Raw genomic sequence first — 22593 nt, forward strand, 5'->3', positions numbered from 1 at the left:
TCTACATAATCTGATTCATTGTAATGAATACAATGTTTATACAATCCTCAATGGGTTTAATCCATACTTCCATACTAAAACCAGCCACAAGCCCATTGCATTTCAGCCACAGAGCATCACACATCTCTTCACAATGATGCAGTCATTTAAATGCTATACAAACACATAAAGATGTCATGCCTTTAAATGTTGATTGCAGGAGGCTTTTAGTGAGGCTGCATTTTATTATGATTTTTGAGTGCAGCGATGGGTAACAAGCAGACACGGAAGGGAAGTTGACATTACTGCATACACCAATCTTATAAAATTTGTGCTGCACCATGCTCCAAATTATTTATTTTCTTTCTTTGTGAGTTTAACACTATTTAATAATTGTATAAAGTCTACATTTTATTTTAGTACCATCACTCACCATAACAAAACCACTGACATCCACCAACAGCTCGTGGTGTTGTGGACAACACTACTAACCCTTGATCACAGTGTCCCATGTTCGAATGCTGGTCGGGCCAGATTTTATCTACTCAGACTTGGTGTGGGAGATGACCTCATCTTCATTTTATCATCATTAATATACTAGTCATCGAAGTGGCACCAAATCAAAAGGCTTTTACCAAGTGGCTGAACATTTTGAACAGGTCTACTGGCCAGTAAAGCCAATTGCACATTTCATTTCTATTTACTGATACAAGAGTGCAGCCATGGGTAACAGTTAGAATACAATGTTTATACAATCCTCAACATCATTATTGGTACTTGCATGCTAATACCAGGGTGGCTACTCACACTTTGGAAAAAATTCCTTCACAACAAATAATTTCCTTTCCTTTCAGCTGAGCTATATAGCAGCCATGATCAGTAGTTTAACTGCAGTTTTTAAACATTGATCATTTATATGGAATAGTATTCATTTCATTGACACACTTTGAGATGTTAAGTATTTTAAAATTTGCAATTTATACAGCTCAAAATGTATGCTCAATTAAAAATGCACAATTCTCCGAGATTTTAAGAAATTCCTGAAATTCCAGGTAAAATTTAATTCCCTGAGAACTGCCGGTTTTCCAGAAGAATTGCCACCCTGATATGATTAAATGTGAAATTAACTCTGTCAGTTACGTTTTCACAACTAAAATTCTGAATTGATTTCAGTGACATATGGTGTGGAGATAGTTTGAACCCTGATGAAGAACATAGGCTACTTCTTCAGGAAGTAAAAAATTGACCCCTACAAGGTTAAAGTCATGAATAAAAATCTTTACTTACAAGTAAACATAACATTAAAAAATATTAAATTTGTTATGTAATGTACATGTTGTATAATGTATAGATGCCTATATCCCTTCACACGCACTGCTTGGCAGCAATGCTGCATGGTTGCATTGTCATGCATTAGGGCAGGGTGTACATCCTGAGCTATGCTTACCCAAATAGGCAGACATGTGAGGGCATGACTGACATTATTGCACACATGGCAGGTTACAACATAATTTGCGTGCAAACAGAACCAGAAATCTGCACAGGTCCCTGACTAGTATTTTGATCTACTGAATAATACTGAAAATTGTTGTTCAGTGTCATTGGCAATTGTAGATATATTTATTTAATGCTTATGGAGTATTGTAATACTGAAATATGGCTTGTTTGATGCTATAGGAATGACACCACAACCTTAATGAAAGAACCTGCCTCTGTTGAATGTGAGCAGTTGTGGAGTGTGTTCAGTTAGGCCAGCTACTAGCAGAGTGACAAAAGCAACAGTTTCACATAATCTGAAGCTATCAACCTTCGATATGGCATGCCGACTTTCATAACATGAGCGGGAGCACAGTGTACTTTGTACTCAAGCAAAGAATAGCTGGCACTACTTTATTAAGGTAGACATGTATGAGTGGCACTCACCATATAGTGGAGATGCTCCTGGGTTTTTCATTATTTGACAGTTTAATATTAGTTTAATTAAACAATGATAAAATAAACTTATATTACATGAGATAAATTACTGTTCAATTAAACAGTAAGCAAATAAACCTTCATTTTATCACTCTGTTGACACATACAAGTGTTACCTGACAATGTAATGACCCCCTTGAAGCATTTAAGATCATACTTGCATCAAATCCATGTCAAATGCTTGTTCAATTACCAATATCTTGTAGAAACTGCCTCATTGTAGGTTTGCACTGCTAGTTCGGAACCTGGGTCATTTTCTTGCATGAATTGTAAATTCTTTCTCAATGAGCTCGCTGTTTATTTTGTTTTACTACTGCTCACTTGGACGTATGACAACATGACTTATCACTGTGTTAGCTGAAGCAATGATCAAGGAATAGGTACGGGTTCACAATTGTAAAACTACAAAGGAATGGTAAAATTCAATGTTACTTGTGTTTGGTGAACATTATACATAGGCGCATCCACTTGAGGATTAAATAGTATGGAGGTAACACTTATACATCATTGAAGTGGAGCACTGCGTCTGTTTTGTGACACATAAAGCTTTCTAACAGGTACAGTGGTTCAGTTCGAGTTTGAGACAGCACTTAAAACTTGTTGGCAAGAATAATAGATGTAACAGTCTGAGTTCTTCCTGGTTTCTGCCTTCCCAGTACAGGCCCTCTAAACTTATCATTGACATGCCACTCATAGCCACATTGGCAAGTAACAATAGGTCCAGTATTTCCTACAGAGGATACATTATCCGCAGGAGAGGAAAGTGCATTAAGAAATTTCCTGCTGTTCATGAACAACAACTAACTCAGCTCATGCCTCAGTATATCATTCGCAATTGGGCTGCATAGTGGATGGTACAATATTTTTCTGAACAGTAAACAATTAACTTTCAATTAACATTGCTGATTCTCTTTTAATTTCAGGTTCTGTTGCACTATGAGGATTACAAGTTCCCTTTAAAAACTGAAGCTATAGTGCCCAAGAAAGCCATTTCCGTTGTATATAAAGAAGTGGGATGAAATTTACTGATTCACTGAAGTTACCTGGAACTTTGTGTCTCAGACTTCTGTTTTATGAGGTTACACCCATTAACACACACACTTCAATTCAAAAATTTACACCTAATGTAGACAATATACCTTTCTATTGAAAGGAGAAACTAACTAAAACACAATACATCACTTACAATATGTGTAGAACACATTATGCCGCAGCAGTTGAATCCGTAAGCGCTATGTTTACATACGGACAATACACTTTTGAACATTCCATTAGATTAAACTGTCCAATGAGGAGGAAAAGGAGAAAATATTGCACTAATCATGTTAAGTACCTCTATTGCAAACAAGGGTAATTTCCAAATATGATACAGCTGGCAGAATATGTAGAATACACAACTGTCAATTTATTAATAAATATATTGTGAGACACACTCACATGCTTCCAAAAATTCTCCACAATATACCCTTAATAATACAGACACAAAATCAGATTAGAGTGTACAATTGTCAAAATGAAGATAATAGCACACACATATGTAGAAAGCACAAATGTACAGGGTGGTTGTAACTAAATTTTCTCTTCTTAAGCCAGTGTATACAGACAGCCATTTACTGTATGGGTACCCCACCTTCTAGAAATGATGTTCAGACTGTGCACTGCAGAATTTGTGTTGTTAGTAGTGTTAGTGCCATAGCTTGCTGTTAAGCACCAACAACATAAGGTTGAAACAAAAGCATCAGTGTGCATTACAGCAGCAGACAGTCAACATGGGTTTGCAAAAGGTGAGTACTAATAAAGCTGTTTTATCAAAACAACAACAATAGTGCTGTTGCTCTTCATGAATACTGATGCTTTACAGGAAAGTGGAGAGGTCCCATTCCTGCACCCAGATTGAAGAACAGGATTTGGAAGTTCCAATTAACTGGAAATTTAGGAATTGCTCCAGGGAGAGACCAAAGGTAAATTGTGGCACGAATTGTTGAAGAAATTACAGTTGCCGTTGTTATATGGCCAGTTTTATCTGAAACTGTCATATGACATATTTCAGAATGTGTTATACCAGTCCCTTGATCAATGTAGTTGATCACTGCACAATAATTGCAATCAAGATTCAGTACCACCAGTGGCTATCCCTTTTATTACTTTCTTTTCCATTGGATAAGCACAGACTTGGAAGTATTCAAGCTAGTGGGGAAGAGAGAGGTATTTTTCTTTGAGAGCCTAAGTGAAGTTGCAGGCCTCAGGTAGTCAGAGCAGCATTCACATTCCCCCAGCCCACACACTCAAGGAGGTACATGGGATGGCTTTTATGCCGAAAAAGCAGCAGCACTGTTTGTAGAATCACCTATTAACAGCCATTTGGTTCAGGAGCCATGCCACAAAATGACATTCAGTTTAAATTTCAGAATACAGTGTCCTGACTGGTTCATACTGTTATTTTCTGCAGAGCCTGTGCTTTCTCACCCATGTCAGTCTGCTGGCCGTCTCATAGGCCTGTTTCAAATTGTACCATGGAGTGGGAGAGATCTTCTGCCTTCCTCCTCATGCCACAGCACTATTGGTTAGAAACAGTGAAAATCCGAAAGAGTAGGAGACTGTTTAACCTTTTTCCCTATGTTTTACTGGATGGAACTCTTAATGTCTGCCACTATTGGCCAGAGAGACTCCTGCTCTGACAAACAGTCAAGTCTCAGAGTGTTAAGATAGAGAACATATACAGCTAGGTGATGGAAGAGTAATGACTTATCAGTAAGAGTACAAAATAGGTACGGACCGGACAACAGATGAGACACGCCTTACTGTTGTACTGAACAACATCGCCACTTGAGTACTGAGTACAGGGAGAGAGAGAGAGAGAGAGAGAGAGAGAGAGAGAGAGAGAGAGAGAGAGCTGTACTTTCTTCAGTTACCCAAAAATTTATATCAGTCCTTGTTTATTTACCTGTGTGATCCTCTGCTGCCTATCTGATCTCTCAAGGCTATTCATTCACCTTCAATTGTATTATTTTCCCCTGTTTCAATCCAACATTGCTTAGTGCTCACTCTGAAACTCTCAATTACCTCTGATTCCTTCAATTTATCCAGGCCCCATCTACTTTTTTCCTACATTTCTGCAACTTTTACAGTTTTAATTTGCAATTCACAATTAATAAATCATGATCAGAGTCCATATCTGCCCCTCGAAATGTCTCAAAATTTAAAATCTGGTTCCAAAATCTCTGTCTTACCTTTATATAATCAGTCTGAGACCTTCCAGTGTCCTCAGGTCTCTTCTACACGTACAACCTTCCTCCACGATTCTTAAACCAAGTGTTCGTAATGATTAAATTATGCTCTGTGCAAGATTCTACCATACAGCTTCCTCTTTCATTTCTTGCCCCTGTCCACATTCTCCTACTACTTTTCCTTATCTTTCTTTTCCCACTAATGAATTCCAGTTTCCCAACACAACCAACTTTTTATCTTATTTAACTATTTGAATAATTTCCTTTATCTGATCAGATATTCTTTCAATCTCTTCACCATCTGCAGAGCTGTCATATAAACTAGTGCCACAATGAGATGTGATGTGTTCATATCTGTCTTGGTTACGATAATGCTTTCACTACTCTGGTCATAGTAGTTATCTGTATTTCTATTTTCTTGTTCGTTATTAGGCCTACTCCTGCATTACCCCTATCTGATTTTGTGTTGATAACCCTGTGCTTATCTGACCAGGAGGCCTGTTTTTTCTGCCACCACACAGCACTGATCTCCTTGATATTTAACTTCAATCTATTCTCATCCATTCTTAAATTCTCTAACCTATCTACATGATTAAGGGGCCTAACATTCAACACTTTGCACTGCACAATGACAGTTTTCTGTTTCTTGAGGATACTATTCTCCTGATTAATCCTTGCCTGGACATCAAATGGGGTGGGGGAGGGGAGGGGAGGATTATTTTACTTCTGGCATATTTTAGCCAAGAGGATGCCATCATCATTAAGCTATATGGTAGACATGCATATTGCTTTTAGCCATTTGCAATTCCAGCACAGCAAGGCCATGGTAGCTAATCTTACAAGCCCAGATCAGTCAATCATCAAGACTTTCGCCCTGCATCTATTGAAAAAGATTGTTGCCCCCCTTCAGGAATCATGGGTTAGTCTGGCCGCTCCACATATACCATACCAATGTGGTTGCCACTATCTTACAGTTAACTGTATCATTGGGGGGGGGGGGGGGGGGGGAGACAAGCTACTCTGCCTTGGCAAGATACATGGTTCATTTGGGGGAGGGGGGGCAAGGAATTATGTATTTAAAAAGTCAGAATCTAAAATTTTGGAACAAATTTATACAACACAATAATCTAGCTCGTATATAAACTGGAAATCAGCTTATGTACATATGCAAATGTGTGAAATACATAGGTTTTGCTCTTAGTTGATTAAGGGCTCATTGTACGGGGTGGCCAAGATGAAAGATGCTCTGTGTTATACTGAACATGATATGTGAAGCTGTCTGAGTGGTGTTATTTCTTAATACTAGGGCAGCACTTGAGTGGGGTCACATGATGTTGAGCAGTGATTTAGTGATTAGTGCTGCATTGTCAGTAGGCATTTTGAAGCTTGTTGTAAATACAGTTCTACAGAATGAACAAAAAGTATTTTTTGTTGAAATTTTTCTGGATGTAAGTCATTTGAAATGTTAAATGAACGATTCATGATAAAATATCCAGAAACAGCTGCTCTTCCAAAACACGTTGTGCAGAAATTGGTCACTAACTTTAGAGCAATAGGTTCAGTTGCTACTGCCAAATGCAACTGTGCACAGAAAGTTAGTTCGTCAGTAAAGATTGAATGCGTTCATGTGACTAGGTAAGAAGTCCACAGAAATCAACTAGACATCTATCCTCCCAACTAAACATCAAATAAACGTCATGCCAGAACATGCTGAAGCTTTTACAAATGCAAGCATACAAAGTAAGAATGATGCAAGCATTAAAACCTATGGATTATACACATTGACAATACTATTGCAAATGGTTACCCACTCATAATGTTGGTGGTTATCTGGATCCAAATCTTTACATCGGATAAAGCAAGGTTTCACCGTAGCAGGTACATGAACACCCAAAACATATGCCACTGGTCAACAGACAATCACAGGAAACATTTTTCAGTGCCTCTGCTTGATTTGCAAGTAGGCATTTGGCAAGCAGTTTCAGGTCAAAGGATTCCAGGCCCCATTTTCTTTAACAAGACTATGAACTTTCAAGGGTATGTAACAGAACTGTTGCATCCACACATAGCACAGCTAAGGGAGGAAGAATGAGGGTATGCATTTTTCCGTTAAGATGGTGCTACGGCGCATACTTCATGGGTTTCAATGCATATGTAAGCCGCTGGAGAATAAATTACGGTTTCCACATGTTTATGGCCTCCCAGAGAGCCTGATCTGTCTATCTGTGATATTTATTTGTGGGGTAATGCAAGGCTAAAGTCTGCATAACAACCCACATATAACTGAAGAGTTGAAAACAAGCATTCGCAATGCAACCATAGAAATCACATCAAATGAATTGCCAAAGTTTCCAGACACATGTTGAGGTGTGCTGAGCTGTGAACTATTAACCTCTTAAAAGTTCAGTATGTTGTTTTTCATGATAATAATTTACTACTCTGCATTCGATATTCACAATAAATGAGTGATCAGTCTGTTTTGTTTATAAGATATAGGACCTCTTTTATTTTGACCAGCCTGTATAAAGCAGTAGACTTGAGATCAACACAGAAAATGGCCTCAGGTCAAGCTGACTTCGGAAATCTGAGTTGCATTAACGCTAATCTCAGATTATATCGCCATGAAGTAGGATCATCACTGGTGAAATTTTGGTGTTCAACTCAAGTTCAGCTGCAATTTTCAGTTTGCAACCTAGTAGCATTACAGAATGATGCTTTTCTTTTGCACAAATATGAATTAAAAAGAATTAAATAAAAAAGAAGTTGTTATTAACACAAGAATTAAAGTAAATACTTGAGTATGACACCCTCACACTGCTGAATCTCGAAATACTTTTTTGAGATATGTAAGGTTAAGTTAAGAAATTATCCACATTGAACTATTAACCGTAGGACAAGTGCTAAAGCCACGGTACCAAATGCACATACATTCATGAGTACAAATAGTACTATATATATATGTATGTATATTTATTAATTATCACATGCTGGATGAGCGTTGCTTGCTGGAATACTGTCCATAAGATCTCAGGTTTGATCCCTCGTCAGTTCTTGCAAATTATTTCCCGCTTACCACTTGTTTCACCTCTGTCAATGTTTGCATAAAATGCAAGATTGTTTAAGTTTAGGACTCAGCGAAAATTGAAGTGTTTGGCACTTCTTCCTAAAATTCACAAACCCAATAATCCCGGCCGCCCCATTGTAGCTGGTTACCAAGCCCCCACAGAACGTCTCTCTGCCTACGTAGATCAATACCTTCAACCCATTACATGCAGTCTCCCATCCTTCATCCAAAGACACCAACCACTTTCTCGAGCGCCTGGAATCCCTACCCAGTCTGTTACCCCCGTAAAACCATCCTTGTAACCATTGATGCCACTTCCTTGTACACAAATATTCTGCATACCCAGCGCCTCGCTGCGATGGAGCACTTCCTTTCACGCTGATCACCTGCCACCCTACCTAAAACCTCTTTCCTCATTACCTTAGCCAGCTTCATCCTGACCCACAACTTCTTCACTTTCGAAGGCCAGACATACCAACAATTAAAGGAAACAGCCATGGGTACCAGGATGACACTCTCGTACGCCAACCTGTTCATGGGTCGCTTAGAGGAAGCCTTCTTGGTTACCCAGGCCTGCAAACCCAAAGTTTGGTACAGATTTATTGATGACATCTTCATGATCTGGACTCACAGTGAAGAAGAACTCCAGAATTTCCTCTCCAACCTCAACTCCTTTGGTTCCATCAGATTCACCTGGTCCTACTCTAAATCCCATGCCACTTTCCTTGACGTTGACCTCCACCTGTCCAATGGCCAGCTTCAAACGTCCGTCCACATCAAACCCACCAACAAGCAACAGTACCTCCATTATGACAGCTGCCACCCATTCCACATCAAACGGTCCCTTCCCTACAGCCTAGGTCTTCGTGGCAAACTAATCTGCTCCAGTCCGGAATCCTTGAACCATTACACCAACAACCTGAAAAAGGCTTTCGCATCCCGTAACTACTCTCCCGATCTGGTACAGAAGCAAATAACCAGAGCCACTTCCTCATCTCCTCAAACCCGGAACCTTCCACAGAAGAACCCCAAAAGTGCCCCACTTGTGACAGGATACTTTCCGGGACTGGATCAGATTCTGAATGTGGCTCTCCAGCAGGGATACGACTTCCTCAAATCCTGCCCTGAAATGAGATCCATCCTTCATGAAACCCTCCCCACTCCACCAAGAGTGTCTTTCCGCCGTCCACCTAACCTTCGTAACCTCTTAGTTCATCCCTACGAAATCCCCAAACCACCTTCCCTACCCTCTGGCTCCTACCCCTGTAACCGCCCCCGGTGTAAAACCTGTCCCATGCACCCTCCCACCACCACCTATTCCAGTCCTGTAACCCGGAAGGTGTACACGATCAAAGGCAGAGCCACGTGTGAAAGCACCCACGTGATTTACCAACTGACCTGCCTACACTGTGAAGCGTTCTATGTGGGAATGACCAGCAACAAACTGTCCATTCGCATGAATGGACACAGGCAGACAGTGTTTGTTGGTAATGAGGATCACCCTGTGGCTAAACATGCCTTGGTGCACGGCCAGCACATCTTGGCACAGTGTTACACCGTCCAGTTATCTGCATACTTCCCACTAACACCAACCTGTCAGAACTCCGGAGATGGGAACTTGCCCTTCAGCATATCCTCTCTTCTCGCTATCCGCCAGGCCTCAATCTCCGCTAATTTCTAATTTCAATCTGCCGCCGCTCATACCTCACCTGTCTTTCAACATCATCTTTGCCTCTGTACTTCCGTCCCGACTGACATCTCTGCCCAAACTCTTTGCCTTTACAAATGTCTGCTTGTGTCTGTGTATATGCGGATGGATATGTGTGTGTGTGTGTGTGTGTGCGCGAGTGTATACCTGTCCTTTTTTCCCCCTAGGGTAAGTCTTTCCGCTCCCGGGATTGGAATGACTCCTTACCCTCTTTCTTTTTAAATATATTTTTCCCACGTGGAATGTTTGTTTGTGTGTCTATCGACCTGCCAGCGCTTTTGTTTGGTAAGTCTCATCATCTTTCTTTTTAAATATATTTTTCCCACGTGGAATGTTTCCCTCTATATATATATATATATATATATATATATATATATATATATATATATATATAAAAACGAAGATGATGTGACTTACCAAATGAAAGTGCTGGCAGGTCGACAGACAGACAAACGAACACAAACATACACACAAAATTCAAGCTTTCGCAACAAACTGTTGCCTCATCAGGAAAGAGGGAAGGAGAGGGAAAGACTTACCTTAGGGGGAAAAAGGGACGGGTATACACTCGCACACACACACACATATCCATCCACACATATACAGACACAAGCAGACATATTTAAAGACAAAGACAAAGAGAGGGAAAGACGAAAGGATGTGGGTTTTAAGGGAGAGGGAAAGGAGTCATTCCAGTCCCGGGAGTGGAAAGACTTACCTTAGTGGGAAAAAGGGACGGGTATACACTCGCAAACACACACACATATCCATCCACACATATACAGACACAAGCAGACAACTCTTTGTCTTTAAATATGTCTGCTTGTGTCTGTATATGTGTGGATGGATATGTGTGTGTGTGTGCGCGAGTGTATACCCGTCCCTTTTTCCCTCTAAGGTAAGTCTTTCCACTCCCGGGACTGGAATGACTCCTTTCCCTCTCCCTTAAAACCCACATCCTTTCGTTTTTCCCTCTCCTTCCCTCTTTCCTGATGAGGCAACAGTTTGTTGCGAAAGCTTGAATTTTGTGTGTATGTTTGTGTTCGTTTGTCTGTCTGTCGACCTGCCAGCACTTTCATTTGGTAAGTCACATCATCTTTGTTTTTAGGTGTATATATATATATGGTTATAATAGAAGGAAACATTCCACGTAGGAAAAATATACCTAAAAACAAAGATGATGTGACTTACCAAATGAAAGTGCTGGCAGGTCGACAGACACATATATTTAATCTGCCTACTGGAAATACTGATATTTGGCCTCCTGAAGATAAATCATTGCCAGATATTCTATCTTATAGTTTTCGCATATGAATTTTTCTTTTAATACCTCCATTTCATGTAGTCTTCTTGAAGCTACAATCTGTTTATAGCCAATGCCACTGCCAATACAAGGAGATTCTTCTTTCAGAGATTTAGGGCTGTTGTGCAGAGTCTTGTTAAGGAAGTTGTACATCGATTCAACACTTTGAATAGCAGCTACTGGGTTGTAGTCCTTTGGAAGCATAATGGAGGCAGCACCATTTCCAGCTCCTGTCTTTTGCTGAGGGCAGGTTTCATCAGGTGAAGATGTTGGAAAAGAGCCCTGATGCAAAAAACAAATCCTACAATCACTCTTACAATATTATCCACAAATATAATTCTCAGTGCCACATTACTTACGCTAAAAAATTAAAACAAACACAGGGAAAAAGTCAGTGTGTTCAAACAAACAAACAAACAAACACACACACACACACACACACACACACACACACACACACACACACATGCACCAGAAAGCTAGTGATAGTAAGGAAAATTCCTCTTGTTCTTATTATTGATATACAAATGTCAAATTAACAGTACTGCTCATGCTACTATGAAATTAATATGACATCATTAACCATACAAACATCCTGAGAACATCCATGTAAGATTTTACTATTTTGAAACAGTTGACATATGGTATCATTGAATTCTGCATAGTAGAATAGAAAGCACAGTAAGAAATATTACAAATATTACATTGAGACAGATATATATATATATATATATATATATATATATATATATATATATATAGAGAGAGAGAGAGAGAGAGAGAGATTTCATGACACATGGATTCATTTGAATGATGGATACCTACCAACAGTGAACCTCTAGATCGACTCAAAAGTTTATTAAGTGCAAGTGGTGATGATTTTGATCCACCCTGAGACAAAGACTGTTCATCTTCTTCGAATCCTGAACTGTGGCCTTCATCTTCACTCGCACGGTCAACATTCTCTGGAAGAACCATGTCAGATTACAATGTATGTAATGCAAAAAAATCCTGTCTTTCACTTCTGTTCTAATGCTGACTGTTTACATTCTTATAGCAGTTCTCAATCTGTGTGGTCTCAAATGTACACACTGTCCCTACATTACTACATGGGACAGACAGTAAAAATGCACCACAATAATTTTATGTATGTCTCATTTTGGAGAGAAATCTTTGATGAAGATAAAACTTCATCCTCTTAACATCTCAGTTAGTGCTGTGATATTGTTACTTGTACAAAATGTGCATCTTAAAGATTGTTGTATGTTACAATAATGAGCTGTCATAGGAATAACATGAATTAACTCTATAATTAAATAAAATAACCAAATGGGGGAGGGGGATAGTCAGAGAGGGGAACTAAAGGGTGTGAGCAAAATGGGACAAGGAAGTTGGATGAGCAAGGGGAGTGCGGATAAGCATGAGGGAGAATTAGCTCGAGGGGGGGGGGGGGTGAGTATGAGGGGGATGTGCAAGGGTGGGGTGAGTAGGGGGGGGGGGGGGAGGAAAGGGTAGTACTTGTGAGAGGTTGTGGAAGACGGACACAAATGCTGAAACAGTTCAGACTGTTATACTGCTACATACAGAAGATTCACATGGACATTTTTTATTCTCCACAGATTGGTCAAGTGTGTACCACATTTCAGTTCCTTATCTGTCTTTCATTTCTTATCTTATGGTACTATTTCATCTGTTCACAATGTTTCTTCTTCCCATCTTCTGACCCTTTCAGATAAGTTTTTTCACTCTCCTATCTTGGAGAAACATGGACCTTGCCATAGGCGGGAAGCTTGTGTGCCTCAGCGACACAGACAGCCATACCTTAGGTGCAACCACAACAGAGGGGTATATGCTGAAGAGGCCAGACAAATGTGTGGTTCCCGAAGAGGGGCAGCAGCCATTTCAGTAGTTGCAGGGTCAATATTATGGATGATTGACTGATCTGGCGTTGTAATGTCAACCAAAATGGCCTTGCTGTGCTGGTACTGTGAACGGCTGAAAGCAAGGGGAAACTACAGCTGTAATTTTTCCCAAGGGCATGCAGATTTACTGTTTTGTTAAATGATGATGGCATTCTCTTGGATAAAACATTCTGGAGGTAAAATAGCCGCCATTCAGATCTCTGGGTGGGACTACTCACGAAGATGTCATTATAAGGAGAAATGAAACTGGCGTTCTATGGTTCAGTGCATGGACTGTCAGATACCTTAATCAGGCAGGTAGGTTAGAAAATTTAAAAAGGGATAGGTTAAAGCTTGATGTAGTAGGAGTTAGTGAAGTCTGGTGGTTGGAGGAACAGGACTTCTGGTCAGATGAATACAGGGTTATAAATACAAAATTAAATAGGGGTTATGCAGGAGTGTGTTTAATAATGAGTAAGAAAATACAAATGCGGACAAACTACTATGAACAGCATAGTGAAAACATTATTGTAGCCAATATAGGCATGAAGCCCACAACGACCACAGTAGTACCAGTTCGCATGCCAACTAGCTCTGCAGATGATGAAGAGATTTAAGAAACATATGACAAGATAAAAGAAGTTATCCAGATAATTAAGGGAGATGAAAATTTAATAGTCATGGGGAACTGGAATTCTATAGTAAGAAAAATGAAGAGAAGAAATAATAGTAGGTGAATATGGATTGGGGGAAAGGAATGAAAGAGGGAGTTGCATGGTATAATTTTGCAGAGCATAATTTAATAATTACTAACACTTGGTTTAAGAATCATAAAATAAGGTTATAGATATGGAAAAGATCTGGAGACACTGGAAGGTTTCAGATTGGTTTGTATAATGGTAAGAAAGAGATTTAGAACCAGTTTTTAAATTGTAAGGCATTTCCAGGAGCAGATGTGGACACTGACCACAATTTATTGGTTATGAAGTATAGATTAAAACTGAAAAAAAGGTATGAATTTAAGGAGATAGGACCTGGATAAATTGAAAGAACCAAAGATTGCAGAGAGTTTCAAAGGGAGCATTAGGGAATGTTTGACAAAAACAGGGGAGAGGAATACGGCAGAAGAAGAATGGGTAGCTTTGACAGATGGAGTAGTGAAGGTAGCAGAGGATTAAGTAGGTAACAAGGCGAGGGCAAGTAGAAATCCCTAGGTAACACAAGAGATATTTAATTAAATTAATGAAAGAAAGTATAAAGATGCAGTAAATTAAGCAGACGAAAGGGAATAGAAACATCTAAAAAATAAGATTGAAAGGAAGTGCAAAATGGTTAAGCAGGAATGGGTAGAGGACAAATGTAAGGGTTTAGAAGCATGTATCACTAGGGGAAATATAGATGTGGCCTATAGGAAAATTGAAGATGCCTTTGGAGAATATATCAAAAGCTCAGATGGGAAAACCAGTCCTAAGCAAAGAATGGAAAGAAGAAAGGTGGAAGGAATGCATAGAGGGTCTACGCAAGGGAGATGTACTTGAGGGCAATACTATGTAAACTGGAGAAGACGTAGATGAAAATGAGATGGGAGATATGATACTGAATGAAGAATTTGACAAAACATTGAAAGACCTAAGCTGAAACAAGGCCACAAGAGTAGACAACATTCTGTTAGAACTACTGATGGCCTTGGAAGAGTTAGTCATGACAAAACTCTTCCAACTGGTGAGCAAGATTTACGAGAGACGCAAAACACCCTCAGACTTCAAGAAGGATATAATATTTGCAATTCCAAAGACAGCAGGTGCTGACAAGTGTGCAAATTACCGAACTACCATTTTAATAAGTCATACTTGCAAAATACTAACACAAGTTCTTTACAGGAGAATGGAAAAATTGATGGAAGCTGACCTCAGGGGAGATCAGTTTGGATTTTGGAGAAATGTAGGAACATGTGAGGCAATATTGACCCCACAACTTCTCATAGAAGATAGAGAAAGGAAAGGCAAACCTATGTTTATAGCTTTAGTAGACTTCAAGAAAGCTTTTGACAGTCTTGACTGGAATACACCCTTTCAAATTCTAAAGATGACGGGGATAAAATACAGGGAGCAGAAGTCTATTTACAGTTTGTACAGAAACCAGATGGCAGTTATATTACAGAAGGAACATGAAAGGGAAGCAGTTGTTAAAAAGAGGGTGAGTCAGAGTTGTAGCCTATGCTCAATATTATTCAATTTGTAGATTGAGCAAGCAGTAAAGGAAACCAAAGAAAAATTTGGAGTAGAAATTAAAGCTTTGAGGTTTGCCAATGACATTGTAATTGTCACAGACAGCAAAGGACTTGGAAGAGCAGTGAATGGAATGGGCATTGTCTTGTAAGTGGGATATACAATGAATATCAACAAAGGAAAATGAGGATAATAGAAAATAGCTGAATTGAATCAGGTGATGTTGAGGGAATTAGACTAGGAAATGAGACATTTAAAATAGTAGATGGGAATGGGAAGAAAAGCCTTTATGAAGAAGAAAAATTTATTAACATCAAGTATAGATTTAAGTGTTAGGAAGTCTTTTCTGAAAGTATTTGTCTGGAGTGTAGTTATGTATGGAAATGGAACATGGATGATGAACAGATTAGCTAAGAAGAGAGCAGAAGCTTTTGAAATGTGGTGCTGCAGAAGTATGAGGAAGATTAGATGGATACATAACATAAATGATGAGGAGGTACTGAATAGAACTGGGGAGAAAAGAAATTTGTGCCACAACCTGACTAGAAGAAAGGACCAGTTGGTAGGACACATTCTGAGAGGTCACGGAATCATCAATTTACTACTGGAGGGAAGTGTGGCAGGTAAACACAGTAGAGGCTGATAGCCTATGCCAAAGGAATGTAATGAACATTGCCTGTTTGTAAGCAAGCTCCAGTCTACATCCCTACCTAAGTTGTTTGTACACTATGTGTGTGAATCTGAGTTAGGAATCCACATCAACATTCACAAAATGGTACAGAACATTCCCTAAAATCCACATACAAACAGGTCAGTGTTCAGAGCTAGTGGCTATTAAAACATTGCACACATTTATCAAATATAAGCTCATCTCACTCTCTTGGAAGCAACATGGAGCACACTATACTGTCAGAGCAGATTACAAATGCTAAACAAGTTGTCACTGTAAATAGTCAAATTTAATATTTAATTAAGTTTGTGGTACACAGAAAAATATCTTATGGAGTCAACATTACTAGCAAGACTTCTTAAGCTGTTATGCAGTTTATAACAGCTAAGCAATCACGGAACACTGTTATTACAATTTTCACTATTTTGATGTTCACACCACCATCTAACATGAACACTGCACAATATACAGTAATCCCACACTCTATAGGATGGTTGGCTGCTACTTACTGTTCCTTTTATCCCTCTGTGATGGCTGTAATCTGGGTGGAGTCTTTCCCCAGTATGGAGACGCACAAATCCGTGATGGATGTGGCTGTGTAAACAACTGCACTACACCTGTTTGTGCAAGGGTCATATGGCTGTCAACAAGGTGAAGACACACATTCTTCGACTTCACTGCAGCACTTCCTGATAACCTACACAAATATTCAAAACTTAGAAATAAATTTGGACTCTGTATCTAAAAGTTACAAGATAATCAACTAAAATCATTTAGTTTATGTGTCAGCTCTTAATTTATTTTCACAGATATAAATATAAAAAAATATTTATGTGCAAGAAAAACTGTTATACATGCTTCTGTTCTCTCCCAGAATGAAACTTCTTGGCTTTTGTTATGTTTGCCTCACACACAATACTAGTAATTCATACTCTGATAAGACTAATATTTCTGGTATGTCTGCTGGACAAACTTCATAACAATTGAGTTTATGTTCAGTGTTAACAAATCTCTCTTTTTTTTCTCTCTGTTATTAGTAGGCATTTTATATTCTCTCTACTTCTGTCAATGCCAATTCTTCTGAGCCCAGACAGCAAAACTCATCTTCTGGTAACTGTTGTAGGGAAGCAGCCTACTCACGCCATATAAAATTCACATCAGTCTTTCCATTGTGTGCCAGCCTAGTCCGCTGTAACTAGCTCTGACGTCATAAATGTTGCGCAATACTTTAAAAATCAAGTAAATAACCTGAAACGTTTCTAGCATGTCAAGAGTAATACTAAATCAATATATGTTGAATATCAGTTCAATAACTTTAACCATTTTCGAAATTTGGACGTTTTTCTGTAAAAATCATTGGCGCAACAGAAAAGAGCTAGAAACTTAAAAATTTATATTTAGATTCCTTTTGCATAATAATTTAGTAGAAACAGTATTCTGGATCTCACAAATTAAAATTTCAGTTGGAATTCATGATTTTCTGGTTTTTGTCTTAAAAATTAAGGAAGCAAGATAGATTAAGTAGGCGAATAAATAAAGCTAGGATGTTTAAATTTAAGTAGAAGGGAGATCCACTATAATCATAAAGATGTGAGAAGTTTCAACAGAACAACTATAAAACTATAGCTATAGCGTATCTCCAAAGGGCAAGTTCAGAGCTCGTCTACTGCGCGTAGTGTAATTAAATTAATTCTCTCGCCCAAAATATTTGACTTAGCCACGTCAGACTTTTATTATGATAACTTACCTGTGTGCTGATTGCACATTTAAATTAAGAGCTTCATCGGCCATCATCAAAGGAAGCAATGATTTATTCGATAACTTAAAGTGGTGCATTACTAGCCCAGCAGCGAGTCAGAAGAGCGGATTTGATCAGGCGTTCCCTTAGCCGTCCGCACTGCAGCTTTATATATAAGAACACTGCGCGAGAAAGCAAGGCCCCAGTTCTCTCCAGACGCTGATTAGCGCACCACCTGTGCCGGGAGTCGCGTCGCGTCGGTATCATTGCTATAAACAGCCTCGGATGCCGTAATAAGTTACTCGGGATATGCGTAACCATGAAATCATTTTCGAGTGAAGTGTTAATTCTGGGATGACTTTAATGATCTATCTTCAGTTTGCGTACGTCGTATTTTCACGTGCCGTCATGGGACAGACATTCTACCACTATTTAGCGTGGCGTTTGATGAACATTATCATCAAATTATGGCGAGCATTCACTTAAACATTTGATTTGAACAGTTATAGTTGCATCAGAGCATTAGACTCTGAACTGCTCTGGTAGTTGGATTGTGTGGATCCTTTTTGGTCTGTGACTTTCAGAATATAGTGAACATTTGAGAGAAAATGGTTTTTTGATTATGAATCCCAGACAACCTCCTAATTCCTCAGAGCTATAAGCTGTAGCTATAAATGTATTTCTCAGATGAAGTGGGCACAAGGAATTCTAATTACAGGCTTCACATTTTGCTAATCACTTTCTGGTTGCCAATATTGTAGTTAGAGAGCCAGTGTTGAGAACAGCAAACAACAGCATTAAATAAATAATAGGAACATTCATTTATAACAATTAATTCCACCCGCCGCCCCACATATGGTGCATCGGTCGGGAAAGAAACTGAGTAAAAGTGAAAGTGATTTTTAAATATTCGGATTCGGGAGTGAAATGCGACACGCAACTGAGTAATAGAACAGTGATAGTGTTACGTGTGCAGGTGGACAATGCAATTGGATTAACAACGCATCTGGATTGACAGAGCTGGCACTGAGTCTAGCGGCGCTGCCGGCATCGCGAGGAGCCAGTTTCGCCTCACCGCAGCAACCGGAGCTGCGCCTGCAGTGGCGGGCCACGCAAACACACAGCAGCCGTCGAAGTGCCATCTGCAATTTAACGCACCGCGTCGCATCAGGAATCCTGGTACGCCACGCCGGCAACGCCATATGTCGTGCAGAAGGAACTAAGTTAAGTGAAAAGCTGTTAAAAATTTTACTAACCTGCACTAAAAGACTGTTGGCGATGGAACCGCCAGAAGAAACTGAGGTTAAACTTAAATCAGAACCTATGTCTGTTGAGGGAACTGTAAATCCAGACAACGGTTCAAGTGTAAATATGCATGAAAATAGTAATGTTAAATTGAAATATGAAGTATTGTCTCCTGACAGTAGTGTGAAAAGGGGCGATGATTCAATAATAGAGACCCCTGTAGTAAAGCAGAAATCAGAAATTGTTAATTTATTGGATGATAGTTTACCTGATGAGTTAAAAACGAAACAGTCATCAGAGGTGGTAGAGTTTAAACAGGAGAAGTTAGATATGACTGATCAATCAGAAGTTTCAGTTAGTTTTTATGATTCTGGTGTGGGAGCTAGTTTTTCGTCACCTGAGTGTGATAAAAAGCCAGCTAGTGAGCAAACCAAAGATACTGGGGCTATTGATTTAAATGTTATATTACAAGCAATAGCTGCCAGTAATGCAAAATTGTCAGCCAGTAATGCTGAATTAAAATATGAGATTGTGGCCAGCCAAACTAATTTTAATAAACGATTGGAGGTAATGGACAATACCTTCAAGGCTGGTTGCAATAAGTTGAAAGAGGATCTGGACAGTTTGAATTATAAAACTGATTACAATCATGAGGATATCAAGAAAAATGTTGCTCAACAATTTTCTGAAATGTATATAACAGTAAAATCCGAAGTTGCTGAGGTTTGCAGAGACTTCCAAATGGAAGATGCGAAGCTGGAGCACAAGTTGACAGAAAATATCGAGGCGGAATCTGAACTGTGCTCAGATAGGTTTAAAGATGTTAATATAAAAGTAAACATATGTCAAGCAGAAGTACCGTATTTACTCGAATCTAAGCCGCACTTTTTTTCTGGTTTTTGTAATCCAAAAAACCGCCTGCGGCTTAGAATCGAGTGCAAAGCAAGCGGAAGTTCTGAAAAATGTTGGTAGGTGCCGCCACAACTAACTTCTGCCGTCGAATATATGTAGCGCTACACAGACATGCTTTGTAGGTACAAAGATAAATACTGGCGCCAAAACCTCTGCGTCAGTAAATAAATTAAAAAAAAAAAAAAAAAATGGAAGACGAGCTTATTTTTCTCCGCCCCGAGTTTCGACCACTGCATTTTCATACATTATCCAACGAAGTAAATACAAATTCCGTATTGTTCATCTTCGAATGTATTAGAATTTCAATGTACTACGAAAATCCGACTGGCAAGACTGTATGGGATGTTTTTCAATATGGCCAACTCTACGTTCTGAATTTTTTCCTACCTGTGAGAAGAGATGGTTGCTAATAGTAACCTGATGAAATGTGAATCACAAGCAGTATTCTCTTCACCATTCACAATATATAACGAATATAAACATTTTGCCATGTGTTCTTCCGTGTTTGTTGCTATCTCATTTAAATCCTGTCTGCCTAATAAACTACGAAACTAGAGTGAGACAACAGCAAACGCGGAAGAATACACTTATCGTGTCATGTTTATATTCGTATTATTCTTAGCCTAATAGTGATACAGTCAGAAATGAACCACGGCAACTGACTAGATTTTTAAATCTAAGATGACTCTAATTTCTGTGCAGAATTTGATGTACTAAAGAAGCGGCCGCAAAGATTTTCAAACGGAGAAAAATTTTCGCCTAACTCTCGTTCAGAACATGTTCTATCATACGCAGCCTATTATTTGGTTCTTGTTGATCATTCTCAAAGAAAGCAGCAGTGTAAGTAACAACAAATAGCAGTCTCTTGACATTGCTTCGCTAATGAGACGATTCGCCTCTTTTTAGTTGTAAGCGGCGGTAGCGCGCACAAAACCAAGCCATGCCGGGAACAGCGACAGGCCGTAAACATGCACTATCAGAATGCGACAAATAATGCAGGACACAGTACAGTGATGCATTTTCAGCTTAGAGTGACGTAAACACCTACAACAGAGAAAACGGCACTTATCAGATCAAACAAAATAAGCAATCGATTCAAACCAGACGAAGCACGTGAAAAAGGAAGGGTACCCGTATAAATACGGACGGAGCGCCTGACGCATAGCAATGGCTACCTGGTAAAGCTTACGACTCGAACCAAACTACTGTAGCTGTATCGTCATTCATTCGACCTAAATTGTGTCTCATATTACAATGGACCAACTTTGTTTCGATTTGGAGGTGCGGCCTAAAACTTTTCTCTCTCCTTGAATTTCGAGTCTCAAATTTCAGGTGCGGCTTAGATTCGGGAAATCTTTTTTTCCTTTGTTTCGAGTCTCATTTTTCAGGTGCGGCTTAGATTCGAGTGCGGCTTAGATTCGGGTAAATACGGTAGACGCAATCAAAACTGATACTACTCATATTGTGCAAAGAGCAGATAATGTTGAAATGAGAGTAGAAAATATTTGTACTAACATTGCTAACACTGAGAGTAAAGCGGCTTCAGTAACTTCTGGTAATGGTAGTATGCAACAAGTTGTAGCTGCAAACGCCGCTTTTATCGGGTTCGGCAGTTCTTGCGTTTCGATCCAGATAAAAATATCCACCCGCTAGATTTCTGGAACAATTTTGAAGATGTGATTCCACCAACTTGGTCTGAACGAGAGAAAATCTCATTTATTAGAAGCCATTTAGCAGGTGACGTCATGCGTTGGTCAGCTGATGTTATGTTGAAGTGTAAAACATTAGCGGAATTTAAAACAGCTTTCATTAATGAGTATTGATCTAGTAATAAGCAAAATGAAGTGTTGAGAGAATTTTGGATTGGAAACCGCTTCAATGTAGGCAAGGAATCTATTAAAGAGTTTGCCAGGTCATGGATCTCACATTTGTCACATTTGGCCGAAAAGCTAAAACCTGAAATGATAATACTAGGTCTTGAAGCCAAACTGCCATGGTATTGGCAAACTAGAATTATATCTGCCCCTAGAGACAATCTGGATCGATTCATTGAATATTTGGAATGTGTAGAGCATGTTGCTGCCAATGAGGAGCAAGCATGTAATAACAGAAATGGTAATAACACTAGTAGTAATTTTAAGAACGAGCAGAATGGCAATGTAAACATCAGAACAGTAGGTGTTTGCCATCCTAAGAGAGGTAGGAATTGGAGAAATAATTATCAGAACCAACAATGGCATCCAAATGATAGTAATTTTGTTCTGAACAAAATTATGCAGGTAAACAACAGTGCGGAAAGCAATGCTGTGCCAGTTAACTATAATGGAAATAAAGGAAACAGTATTAGGCCGAGGCAGGAAAACTAGTTCCCGTTTATGAGGACACTGGCGCTCACCAGGCAGTTATTTTTCCTAAGCCAGTAGTTACAGTAATTGGTAAGACAGATCAGAATACTCAGACTGAACATGTGGATGAGGGGTCGGTAGCATCTGAGGATACAGCAGAAATATTAGATCACTCACAGTATTTGATAGATACTGTGTTAGAGACGCTTTCTAAGTGAGAAGAGAAAGAAAAGATGCAGCAGTGTAACGGTAGGGAAGAGCAACAAAATACTGAATTGTCAAGTGAAGAAGCAGAAGAA

At 39.2% G+C, this 22593-nt stretch overlaps 1 protein-coding gene across 1 annotated transcript in view; it reads right to left on the minus strand.

Moving 5' to 3' along the window:
- LOC126095516 (WD repeat-containing protein 81) overlaps positions 1–22593 on the minus strand; it is a 308162-nt gene that overhangs the window by 205151 nt on the left and 80418 nt on the right. The window contains exons 8-10 of the mRNA XM_049910301.1: positions 16564–16751; positions 12081–12220; positions 11283–11537 (exon numbers count right to left, since the gene is read on the minus strand). Of these exons, the coding sequence (XP_049766258.1) occupies positions 11283–11537; positions 12081–12220; positions 16564–16751 (583 nt within the window). The remainder of the gene's footprint in view (positions 1–11282; positions 11538–12080; positions 12221–16563; positions 16752–22593) is intronic.

The sequence above is a fragment of the Schistocerca cancellata genome, chromosome 8, assembly GCF_023864275.1.
Source record: "Schistocerca cancellata isolate TAMUIC-IGC-003103 chromosome 8, iqSchCanc2.1, whole genome shotgun sequence".
NCBI lineage: Eukaryota > Metazoa > Arthropoda > Insecta > Orthoptera > Acrididae > Schistocerca > Schistocerca cancellata.